Raw genomic sequence first — 11,804 nt, 5'->3', positions numbered from 1 at the left:
CGTTAAAAAAAAAAAAAAAAAAAAGGTCTGAGAATCGGCCAACATCAATTTTTAATCCCGCGCGGACGGAGTCGCGGGCGACAGCTAGTATTTTATATTTCAATAATTATTAGATTCTTAATGGTACGTTATTTTAGCATCGTCTATTATATCACCATCAGCTCACTATAAGTCCCCACCGAGGGGCTCGGAGCCTACCCTAAGTTAAGGGTCTATCGCCAATTATATACTAGACTAAAAATATGAGAGTTCAAAAAACCGATAAAGTATAAACATATTAATATGATGATAGTAAAACTGACTTTAAATAATACACAAACGAGAAATTACTTATCATTTGAGTCATATAAGTACAAAATCATAAAACAAAAACAAATATGTGCATATTAATAGGTAAAATACTTATTTAGCAATAAAATAATTATTGTGACTACAAAATATACATATTTTCACAACTATATAAAACATGCAGAAGCTTATGTTTGTACGTTATATACTAAAAGAAAACTGATGAATTTTGTACGTGTACATACATACATATTTGTATTTCGAGTATCCTTTATTTAAAAAAAAAAAAATTACATTAATAACATTGCTGGAACAGCCATCTAGATAATCAAAACTCATACAACATCACAAAGGCCGGCAACACATCTGCTGTTCCTTTGGTATTGCAGATGTCCATATGCGTCCATGAACACCTTGGTGTTCCCCCTTCTCTTATAAAAAAACTAATTTATAGCAATTTTAATTACGAATAATGAGAATTTAAAAAAATGTTTACAGTCTTGTACTAACTGTTAAGAAATCTATTGTTTTCCTAAATAAAGTCGCGGTATCAAATAAGTATTCAATGTATAGAATTCCTTAACATATAACATATTGTTATATCCCACTGTAATCAAGTAGTAAGCAACAGTCCCTCGAATAGTGTGTTTGTGTATTGGCATTATGATCTGTATCTATTTATTCGTCGGTTTATTTATTCAAAACTTGGTCACCGCACGGCTTGATGATTTAAGTAAGTTAAAATTTATTATTATTATGTTAATTTCAATATGTTTTAATAAAATGTAATTTAACAGGTGATGTTACAAGAAATGATTTGAACGAAAATGAGCCTCTTCAACTTCAAGTATTCGATTTGTTGGATTATTTGGAAAGGGTAATTATATTTTTATTTAATTTATACTCAACTAGCTGTCGTCCGCGACGCCGTCCACGCGTAATTAAAAAAACTTGTGTGTATTCTTCCAGACTATATTTATGGCAAATAAGTAAGCAATTTCATCAAGATCCGTTGACCCGTTCCGAAGATACCTTCATTCATCCATCCATCTAAACATTCGTATTTATATTAGTAAGAAGGAAGATTGAAGTACATTTCAAAATTGTTTCGGATATTTTTTAGATAAAAGCAGCTAAAGAAAATGACTCAGTACTATTACAAGTGTACTACGAGTGTTTATGTCCAGGGTGCAGACAATTCTATACGGAGAAATTAAAACCTGTCATAGAAAAGCTTGGACAGTATATAAATATCAAGACCTATCCTTATGGAAACGCAAGGGTATGTTTAGTATAAAAATAGACAAATAATACAATCCGATTAACCATTTAATTAATATGACAACTCCTTTCATTAAATCATTACTGCAAGTCACAGACTGTGACAAACCGTTTGTTTCTGATATCTAAATCTCTATATAAAACATATCGTCATCTCTGTCATTATCGTAGAAAAAAATAGAGATAACAATATGTTTTAAGCGGGGATTTTGGTCTTAGAAACCCACGGTATATCTATCAATATCCACTGTAGTAATTTTTTTAATTAAAATATATTGTTTTATTCATAAAGAACAAAAGAGGTAACAATATGTTTTTAAACAAGTGTGTCGACAGTGGAAATCTTAAGTAAAACATATTTATATACAGAATGTATTTTTAATAGTTGCACAAAATTGACCTTATTCATTTTAGAGGAATATAGTAGTCTGACAATGCGTATTTGTTAAATACAATTAATATAAACTGAGATAAAGAAGCATGTTCTGATAAACTTTAGAACTTGGCATTTAAATTACTGTTTAGCTTGTCAAGCTGTTATCTCCTTTTCGTTATTTAATTATTTTATTATGCAAAGGATTTTGTCGCGGTTATGTAACTATCCGACATATTGAGCTTTCTTTGTTTCAAAAGAAATCTATATATATATTTTTTTATTTTAGACAATAATTGATGAAAATGGTAATTACAAAATTGAATGCCAACACGGGCCACCGGAGTGTTACGGCAACAAGCTGCACGCGTGTGCAATAAATTTGTTGCAGAATAAAACTCAGGCATTGTTATTTAACGCCTGCTTGATGACCCAGAGGGGAGACAGCCGTGGTTCAGACGATAAGGCCGCTGACGCGGTAAGTACATCGTCAGGTCAATGAACTGCGATTAAAGTCAATTCTATTGTACTCGACATTAAAGATATGAAATCTATATTTGATTTTTGTTGTTAATTACTTTAAAAATGTATAACAAAATTGATTTAAATATGTATAAATTAACATAAATTGTACGTAATGTGTAACGGTAATTCCTAGTTTATCCATACGTAACAAAGAAGTTACTAGATTAGATAAGCATATTTTTTTTTCCAGTGTGGTACCGAACTAAATTTGGATGCAAGCCCAGTTAAAGAATGTGCGAAAAGCAACAAAGGCGATGAACTATTAAAATATTATGGTGATGAAAGTAAAAAGCAGAATTTCAATTATGTCCCATATATCCTAATACAAGGACAAGTCAACAATGGGCAAGAGCTGATGAAAGACATTTGCAGTGTTTTCACCAATCCTCCTCCACCATGTAATGACTCATGAAGTAAATAAATGAATATAATCAAAAATCTTAATTTTTTTATTATAATCCCTAACGAAAAAACATTAATATAATAGAAATTACTTAAACGGAGTCAAAAAAATCATTGTATCGAATTAAATATTTACCACATAAGTTACACAAGGTTAATACACTTATTTCAAATCACGTATTACATAATATATTAAATAATTTCATAATAGGCAATTATGCATTTTCAAATTTAGCTTTTGTGACGGTGCTCAAAATGATAATCATGTCTGAGTACGTTGTGTGAACGGTCCGTGACACAGCTTATTGGGAATACGCCCTATACTGCTTCAAGAGGTAATGCGGGGAGTCTCCATTGTTGCAACACATGTTCTATGACAATACAATCCATGACTTTTTCGAATACAAGTTATGCAATTTCATATTAATATAAAAAACCATGAGAAAATGTCTGTCCCTATCAAAGAAATGGCGGATATTTAAAAAGGTCTAAGTATACCTAACTAAAATTTCCTCTTCGTGTTGAATAACGTCAAAGAAAATTAGATAAGTAAAATTGGTACAAAAATTCTTGTCATATTTAACAGCACTAGCTTATTTTATTTTACTTATTAACAGGACAATTAATAAAACAACTTATACATTATTGAAAAACAAATTAAAAAGTTGCGGTAGCTATCGGGAATTTTTTTTTATTATAAGAGTAAGTCATTTTAAGTTTAAAAGACAGTAAATTGTTATTTTGTTGTGCCACGGACATGTCGACGAAGCGTGGGCCTCCCGCAAGATGGACCGATGACCTGGTCAAGATTGCGGGAGCGACCTGGATGCAGGTAGCACAGGACCGGTCATCGTGGCGATCTTTGGGGGAAGCCTATACCCAGCAGTGGGCGACTTACGGCTGAGAAAGAAGAAGAAGAAGAAGAAATTGTTATAATTTCATAATAATCAGATTAGTCATTAATGTTATTACTGCGGGGTTTAGACTACGGAAAAACCACTCGGGTTATCCGTAATCGTTATCATAGTTATTGTTAATTCGTTTATATTTAGTTAAACTATAGAAGATAGAGAAATAAAATAATAATTATATGGGATACTGAACAGTGTACAGGCAAATTATTGTCTAGAAAGTGATACGAATTTAAGATGTCGTTGTTCTAAATTTACTAAGACGTATCACAGAAATGCATGCAAATATTTAATGAGTAGGTAATACATTCGTAGCTATTAAGTAATTAGTAAATAGTTAGTTATATATAATATTTTTTTCTAATTGTATATAACCGTAATCCTTGTATTTATCTTTCTATATCTGGTTAAAGATCTTACTAGATTGATTTATCAAACTGATAACAAATCCATTAAATTCTAACATAAATAGATGTAGAAACATTTTATCTGTTTTGTAAAATCTACATTTTCGACGTTTAATGATAGATGAAATAATAAAAATTGTTGAGAATTGGTCGAGGAATTGTAGATTAAATAACAAAAAAAAGAAGACACTTCTATCGTCCACGCGATCAAATTACAAAAAATATATAAAAGATCGAATATTTTTTCGGTGCACTTCTTTTCATAATTTTTTTTTATATTATGCATTAAATATAAGCTAAATTATCATTTACAAATAACAATTTCGAGTGTATTATTTCTGTTTGTTAACATTTGTAATAGCGGACTATTTTTTCAACAAGTATTGTAAAAAAAAGCGGCACGCATTGAGTACTTTTTGTCCTACTGAATTGAAACAGGAATAAACAAGCAATGCTTTTTTTCGTTTTTTTCAGTTCCGTAAACAAGGATTTCCCGAAATTTACAGTATATTCAGTCCGATGTTGACCTACATAGATATTTCACCACCGAATCAAATAGTACGGATACCTATTTTATATCTACAAATAATATTCATAGCAATATATCTGGTTATTTGAACTATTTAAAAAAATGTAAGTTATGTTGCGAATTTGCTGAATTATTATATATAATAAATACAAAGAGCGTCGTTGGCTCAGGGGTTAAAGTTCTTGACTTGTAATCTGCAGGTCCTGGGTTCTAATCCCGTCATGTACCAATGTGATTTTCGATTTACATATGTAAATTTATCCGACGCTCTTCGGTTAAGGAAAACATCGTGATTCAACCTGCACATATCTGCGAAGAAATTTAAAGATATATGTGAAGTCAACCAACCAACACTGGGCCAGCGTGGTTGACTATGGCCTAATCACCCCTAACTTAGGTTAGGCTCCGAGCCCCTTGGTGGGGACGTATAGTGAGCTGATGATGATGAATATATATAAATAAAAAAGTAGTTAATTAAGTAAATTCATTAGACGGTTTCTATGGAATGCGAGAAATAATTAAACAAGTTATTTCTTTGTTAAATATATATACATCACATAATATAGAAAATATGTTAATATTTCCAAATACGAAGTTAAAAGTATTTAAAAATCGTCGATTGTTATCATTAACTGACTAACAAAACGCTGCTTCGAACGTCAATAGATTATTTCAATAATATTAATGAACTTATTAAAAATGTCAAAATATTTAATATTGTTCTTTTGTTTTATTTCTAGGAATTCTGTGTTCAGTATGCCGCAAAGTCAAATACCAAGTAAGTTCCTATTTAATGCGAATGTTTGGATGGATGGATATATGTTTGTAGGTATCTCCGGAACGGCTGCATGGATACCGCTGTAATTTTACATAGATGTAGAACATAGAACACGTAGGCTACTAATTATTTTATTAATGCCGCGTAGACGGAGTCGCGGGTGACAGCTAGTATTCTATAAAAGTAATAAAAATTTATATTCCTTAAAATTTCAATTACATATTATTCTCATTTAAATTTTGTTTAAACAGATGAGAAGAGCCTTGATATAGATTTGAAATTATATATCGATGAGGATTTGTCTACAGAGGAATATCCAAGTTCTTCAGATGAGGTAATGTTATGATTTCAATACAGTTACCGTGAGTTTTCATTCATCAAAAACAAAGACGCTTTCATTCTCTTTGAAAAAATAACACAAACAACAGTATATTTTTCGTTCTTCGCCAGTAGAAGCCTACGCTAAATCGAATTCCCTATTTGATTATTAAAAAGAAATATAATAATTATTATATTTTCAGGACAGTGGTGAGGAGTATCACATACAATTCTATTATGAATCCTTGTCTGTCAAGAGTTGGCTAGTATATACATTTTTTATTGGACCTTTGGCAGCAATACAAGACAGCCGCATAACAATTGAAACTTTTCCATATGGTATTGCAAAGGTAAAATATACTAAATAAATAATAATAAATAAATCTTTATTGATCTACAAAATATAACAATTTGAACCTGTGTTACAGAAGGTAGTGCCTTCTCTTAAGCTAGGTCTATAATAGGTTGGGCCGCGGAGGAGAGCGAAAGGGTGCCCGTGGCCCCGTCCCGATGCGTTGGAGGAACAGAGAGGTTTTGTGGGTATGCCTCCGATATGGAGGAGAATCCCATATGACTACCGCGTCCCCACCGGGGCGCGGAGTATGCATAAAGCATTAAGCTCTTAATGTAATAGCCATTTAAATCTACACTAAGGTGGTTTCTTCATTGACAATTTAAAGTATCTGATTGTAGCAGTTAGTGTATAATAGTTAATTTAAACGTGTGCTTAAATTTTTCAGACATATAGAAAAGGGCAGGGGTACAAATTCAAATGCGAGCACGGTCCAGAGGAATGTTACGGCAATAAGTTACACGCTTGTGTGTTACATCTATTGCAAAACAAAACTGAAGCGATATTATTCAACTTGTGTTTAATGAACAAACAATCCAATAATGCTGCAGTGGATGAGGTAAAAATTTAAATCACTCGAGTAAATGCAAGTTTAAACTGGGCAGTATCAAAAGATTTTATTATATATTTCATTATTTTAATATATTGCAGTGCGCTCAGGAGAGGTATGGGTTAGCCGGATCAATAAAAGAATGTGCAAAAAGTAGACTCGGATCAAGACTTCTTAAACATTATGGCGATGAAAGTGAAAAGGTTGATTATGAACAAGTCCCATATATCTTGGTAAACGGAGAGTCGAGTTATGTCAAAATGGCACAGACAAACAGATATATTAATAATATTAAAAAAAAATTGCTTAACTTGCGCCGCATTACCGAAGCCGTGGCGCCAAAAAATTAAATGTGAATTTTAATAAGAATAAAGGTATTTTTGTAATATGACACTGATTTTTTAATCGATCTACGTATAACTAATGTTTGGAAGAAAATCCCACACTGTGCCCATGTACTGGCACAACACTAGCCTTACAAAATGTCGACGTTTATCTCCCCTCACTAATGATTCTGACACTTGACTTTATAATGAAAGCGCGAAATTCGCGCTATAGGATTCTAATTAATAATGTCTAAAACTAATAACGATTTAGTCTAGCAACTATTTTTTTAGTAAATGATAATTTAATAATTGATTTTTTTTACAAAATAAGTAATCGTAGTTATCTTTTCTTCAACAACATCTCCCAGAAGGGTGGCATCTTTGTTAAGATAACCCGCAGGGACACGGTTATGTGGGAGTTTTACCCACTACAAGCACATGCCTAATAAACTTCTTTTTTTTTCGAATAAATGAATTTCATTATTTTTAAAACCCTCTCGGTGACCATCCTCTAGCGCCACTGGCAGGGCTACTGCATCTCCGGAGGGACGCACCCGTGCAACGGTTCGTTATGCCTTCGGCACGGTGAAACCTTACCAGTATTCTATTTCCCTGTCTGACTATTTTCTCCGGAAAACCACGTGCAAGAATCTTTTATCGAATCACATTTGTTATCAATTACAAAACTATAAACAATAATTGCAATATTGGTAATACCGGCAATGTGATAGCGACAATATTTGGTACAATATAAAGCAGATGGGATAACACTAAATTACAGTCAACATCTGTCCGTGGATGAGCAAACATCTCGCGAACAATACATAAATATAATTGTTGCAAGTCTTTTATCATATTTTATTATTTAAATATGTCTATTTATATATACTTGTTATGTTTTGTTTATCTCGGCTGTGAGTGTAGTGCGTTACCGAGTAAAAATCAACTTAGTAAGTATCTTAATATAAATATCATAATTTTCAGTGTTGTGATGAAATATGTAGCCAGTGTTGATGTCCACTATACTTCAGGAGTCTACAAAAGCATATTATCATCTCCAAATTTCATCATCCAAATCAATCACTCGATATTTTAGTGGTCACTTTTAAATCATATCTCCTTTCACACAAGCCATCGATCTGTTCTTAGTCCTGAAGATTGGACTTAGATGTAGTATCTAAGAACATAGGAGAGACCCTATTTTTACATCTTGTTTAGAATTTCTTAACAATAACTAAATCACAATTTATTATTTAGGAAGTTAACTAATTTGAACAGTGGTAGAGCCCGCGTTAACGTCTTCGCACGAATTGGTCCGGTTCGCCCGGTGAAATACCAGGAGCACACAGAAAACAGGCGTGTAGTGGAAGTAATTCCGCGTTTCGTCTGATGAGTGTGCGTCCCGGAGGCCTAATTTAGTCCTCTTTCCCTTCCCACCTTTTTTTTATAAGGAAAGGATGGGAAGTGGAAGTGGACTTTCCGGATGAGAGGATGCATAGGAAGGGTAAATATTTTCTTTCTGTGCATCCTCTCCTCCGTCGAGTAAAGGTAGGCAACGCATATGCATTTGCGTATGTCTATGGGCAACGGTTACTTCGCTATATCAGCGATTTCAGGTGGCCGCTCGCTCGTTTGCCACCTTATGATATAAAAAAATATATATAATTTGTTTCGTTACAGATAATGGTACAAATTTGGATCAAAACATTAATAGTACAACGATAAGCAATGATTTGAACACTACTATCACAGAGAAGGTAATGGTACATTCGTGTAGATATGGATCTTTTGATGGATTGTTGATAAATCAAATTATAATTTTCAGGCCGACAATGTTAAAGAAAAAGTATTGATACAGTTGTACTACGAATGCCTGTGTCCTTTCTGTACACATTTCTACACAGAAGTTTTTATACCTACAATAAGAGAAATTGGTGATTACTTGGACGTTCGGACATATCCTTATGGCAACGCTTGGGTAAAGTTTTGTCAATTACGTGTAACATATTCTCATCCATTCTATTTGATAAAATGGTCTTGACAGACAGACGGACGGACAGCAAAGTGATCCTATAAAGGTTCCGTTTTTTTTCTTTTCGAGATACGGAACCCGAAAAATATGGAGATCAATTTGTTTTCACATGTTTATGATGTTTCCTTTCTATAACTACGATATTAAATTTCAGACAAATAAGCGCAACGGATCCTACGTATTCGACTGTCAGCACGGTAGAGCGGAATGCTACGGCAACAAACTGCACGCGTGCGCCTTAGACCTGCTGCAGAACAAGACTCAAGCGCTGGTCTTCAATTCCTGTTTGATGGAGGGTAACTCAGATGATAGTGATGCAGATTATGTTAGTATTTAGTATCTCTTAACTTAATTAGCAGATAAAATTCATATCTACACTCGTGGTACTCAACAATATGGAACAATCCATATATTCGGTAGTTAGAATTGTATAATACTTATATCACCGTTTAGAGGGAATATATTTAAAACGCAGTATCATTACAAAAGCCTTCGTTGAATCTGACGCACAAGCTGCGCGTTGGCAATTTATAAATCAAAATGCATTATCCAAAAATGGTACTAATTAATTCATTTAAATTTCAGTGTGGCAAAAATCAGAATGTGGATGCTGATTCCATAAAAGAGTGCGCGAAAGGAAATAAAGGCACATTGCTTCTCAAATATTACGGCGATGAAAGCGCAAAGGGACAATACAACTACGTTCCTTATCTCGTAATCAACGGAGAACATAGGACGAGGTCTAACTTCATGTATAAAGTCTGCAAGATCTTTACTGTAACACCTCCTCCATGCGTAGAGGTACTTAAGAGTGAAGAGGACAACAAATAAACGATTTAAATAAACGAAAACTCTTTATTCATATCCCCATGTGTACTTATCTACTGTTCTATGTAATTTTAGATTTAAAAAAAAACTTTGGACGGCCGCATGGCCCTGTGTAATAAAAGCAGTATTAGATACTTCTTTCAAGATGAATTCAAAACCTGGTATATTATGGGTATTTCATGTTTACGCTTTTATCATGTAATGCAGTGATATAAACAGGTATTTTATACCTTGTTTCCAAATAATTTGTTTTTAATTTTTCTTTTCTGGTAACCCTAAAAAGTTACAGGCCCCTGTCAATGTCAAAAAAGCAATAAGATTCTTGTCGGTTGTCGGACGATAGCTTTGTCAAAGTCAAATTGATGCGATAAATATGTCAATATGATTCCTATATTTTTCCGATGTTTAATCATATATTTTTTAATTAATTTAATATGCGCGAGGCGACATAAGCATTGTAAGTATGAATTAATATATCTAGGTGGTTTTAATCAATTCAGGGATGAACTAAATAAGTAAAATAAATACATCAGTAATCTGACTACGCTTGCAGACTTTGATACAACAAATAAAATAAATGAAACTGAAGAAGCTTTAAAATTTTTAGACGGCGATGCCTTAAGCTCCCTGGAACAGGTAATCTAAAACAATTTACTAATCGTACTGAATACAGATTCAAAGTAAAAGTATGTTAAAATTATGTACATTTTTAGACGTTCCGGTCCAATGAGAGAGTAGTGATCCAAGTATTCTACGAATCTTTAAGTCCAGAATGCAAAAGTTTTCACAAACACATTTTAATGCCGGTTGTACAAAAATTAAATAATAATATAAGGGTTATGACTTATCCGTTCGGAAACGCGCAAGTATAGTATCTAATTATCAAAATGCACTGTACTGTGTTACAACTATAATTTCATGAATATAGTCCGACAAAATTGTCTAGACTTAAATGAAACTAAATTACAAAAGGTCATTAACGCCCTCTGTAACTCACTTTGGTAGCTTACGCTGTAGCTGTTATGTTTTGTCGTGTGTTTAATTTTGTACATTTAAGTAAGATTACCAAATTAACTGCCTATACTCGACACAGTACAAATATATCTTTTAAGAAATATATCTTATCAGGTTCTAAATCATCAAGGGCATATGGAGTTCAAATGCCAGCACGGTCCCGAGGAGTGTTACGGCAACAAGCTACATGCTTGTACTCTGGCTCTGATGGGTAACAGGACTCAAGCTTTGGTATTTAACACGTGTATGATGAGCCTTAAAGGTCATAGTCATGGCTCCGACGATCATTCCGCTGACTTAGTAAGTCTTCATGTACATTTTATGACGTTTTACAAGACTCAACTGATTTCAAAGTTTGAGCTTGTTACTTTTAAATGAATTTCTCTTCATAACATACATTGTCTCCAAAAGTTTCCACTTCCATTGATCAAAGTTAACAAAGCTAGGTTAAACGCAACAAGCATGTCGCAAAGTATGTAAAAGGGAAAAACGTATAACTTTCGAAAATTACATTTCAGTGTGGCAAAACATATAAAGTGGACACAGCATCGATAAAAGAGTGTGCTAAATCGAGTACAGGCGATGAACTTTTTAAATTCTTCGGCGACGAAAGTACAAAGGTGAATTATAAAAATGTGCCGTACGTCTTGATCAACGGGCGACCGTGCAAAGGCGATAACTTGATGCGCAACGTATGCGCCGCCTTCAGCAAACCTCCAGCCGTTTGCCACAAGCTGCACTGAACGTTTAGAGAGATTTATCTGTACAAATAATTATTTAATCTGAATATACAAATTATTTCTTTTTTTTTTTGTTAACAAGACTATTGTAATTAATAATCACTTAACTCTAATTTAAATTTTTTACTGAAGATTTTTAACAATTTTTTT

At 33.1% G+C, this 11,804-nt stretch overlaps 4 protein-coding genes across 4 annotated transcripts; all 4 read left to right on the top strand.

The window, feature by feature from the left end:
• Positions 1-904: 904 nt before the first annotated feature.
• On the top strand, positions 905-2,898 carry LOC106124779 (gamma-interferon-inducible lysosomal thiol reductase-like). Its single transcript, XM_013321743.1, has 5 exons — positions 905-1,021; positions 1,086-1,165; positions 1,412-1,570; positions 2,232-2,420; positions 2,658-2,898. The coding sequence occupies exons 1-5, from the start codon at positions 952-954 to the stop codon at positions 2,877-2,879; spliced, it is 720 nt and encodes a 239-aa protein (XP_013177197.1). The 5' UTR covers positions 905-951; the 3' UTR covers positions 2,880-2,898.
• A 2,574-nt stretch (positions 2,899-5,472) lies between these two features.
• Positions 5,473-7,064, top strand: LOC106123892 (gamma-interferon-inducible lysosomal thiol reductase-like). The gene is made up of 5 exons (XM_013320306.1): positions 5,473-5,494; positions 5,746-5,828; positions 6,016-6,162; positions 6,553-6,723; positions 6,816-7,064. The coding sequence occupies exons 1-5, from the start codon at positions 5,473-5,475 to the stop codon at positions 7,062-7,064; spliced, it is 672 nt and encodes a 223-aa protein (XP_013175760.1).
• A 752-nt stretch (positions 7,065-7,816) lies between these two features.
• Positions 7,817-9,917, top strand: LOC106124777 (gamma-interferon-inducible lysosomal thiol reductase). The gene is made up of 5 exons (XM_013321740.1): positions 7,817-7,990; positions 8,721-8,797; positions 8,866-9,018; positions 9,227-9,397; positions 9,658-9,917. The coding sequence occupies exons 1-5, from the start codon at positions 7,912-7,914 to the stop codon at positions 9,901-9,903; spliced, it is 726 nt and encodes a 241-aa protein (XP_013177194.1). The 5' UTR covers positions 7,817-7,911; the 3' UTR covers positions 9,904-9,917.
• A 279-nt stretch (positions 9,918-10,196) lies between these two features.
• Positions 10,197-11,752, top strand: LOC106124778 (gamma-interferon-inducible-lysosomal thiol reductase-like). Its single transcript, XM_013321741.1, has 5 exons — positions 10,197-10,357; positions 10,454-10,536; positions 10,614-10,766; positions 11,029-11,214; positions 11,433-11,752. Exons 1-5 carry the CDS (start codon positions 10,282-10,284, stop codon positions 11,655-11,657), a joined length of 723 nt encoding a protein of 240 aa, XP_013177195.1. The 5' UTR covers positions 10,197-10,281; the 3' UTR covers positions 11,658-11,752.
• Positions 11,753-11,804: the final 52 nt, after the last annotated feature.

Source organism: Papilio xuthus, unplaced genomic scaffold (genome assembly GCF_000836235.2).
Source record: "Papilio xuthus unplaced genomic scaffold, Pxut_1.1 DF825946.1, whole genome shotgun sequence".
NCBI lineage: Eukaryota > Metazoa > Arthropoda > Insecta > Lepidoptera > Papilionidae > Papilio > Papilio xuthus.
The sequence above is the reverse complement of the archived record's forward strand: the minus strand, read 5'-3'. Positions and strand labels throughout refer to the sequence as shown.

Bases quoted from the DNA above. Each gene is read 5' to 3' on its own strand.
- LOC106123892 (XM_013320306.1), top strand. From the start codon at position 5,473: ATGCCGCAAAGTCAAATACCAA. The intron at 5,495-5,745 runs GTAAGTTCCTAT...TTGTTTAAACAG, and splicing joins GCCGCAAAGTCAAATACCAA to ATGAGAAGAGCCTTGATATA. The intron at 5,829-6,015 runs GTAATGTTATGA...TTATATTTTCAG, and splicing joins ATCCAAGTTCTTCAGATGAG to GACAGTGGTGAGGAGTATCA.
- LOC106124778 (XM_013321741.1), top strand. From the start codon at position 10,282: ATGATTCCTATATTTTTCCGATGTTTAATCATATATTTTTTAATTAAT. The intron at 10,358-10,453 runs GTAAGTATGAAT...CTACGCTTGCAG, and splicing joins CGCGAGGCGACATAAGCATT to ACTTTGATACAACAAATAAA. The intron at 10,537-10,613 runs GTAATCTAAAAC...GTACATTTTTAG, and splicing joins CCTTAAGCTCCCTGGAACAG to ACGTTCCGGTCCAATGAGAG.
- LOC106124779 (XM_013321743.1), top strand. From the start codon at position 952: ATGATCTGTATCTATTTATTCGTCGGTTTATTTATTCAAAACTTGGTC. The intron at 1,166-1,411 runs GTAATTATATTT...GATATTTTTTAG, and splicing joins TGTTGGATTATTTGGAAAGG to ATAAAAGCAGCTAAAGAAAA. The intron at 2,421-2,657 runs GTAAGTACATCG...TTTTTTTTCCAG, and splicing joins ACGATAAGGCCGCTGACGCG to TGTGGTACCGAACTAAATTT.
- LOC106124777 (XM_013321740.1), top strand. From the start codon at position 7,912: ATGTCTATTTATATATACTTGTTATGTTTTGTTTATCTCGGCTGTGAG. The intron at 7,991-8,720 runs GTAAGTATCTTA...GTTTCGTTACAG, and splicing joins ACCGAGTAAAAATCAACTTA to ATAATGGTACAAATTTGGAT. The intron at 9,019-9,226 runs GTAAAGTTTTGT...ATTAAATTTCAG, and splicing joins ATCCTTATGGCAACGCTTGG to ACAAATAAGCGCAACGGATC.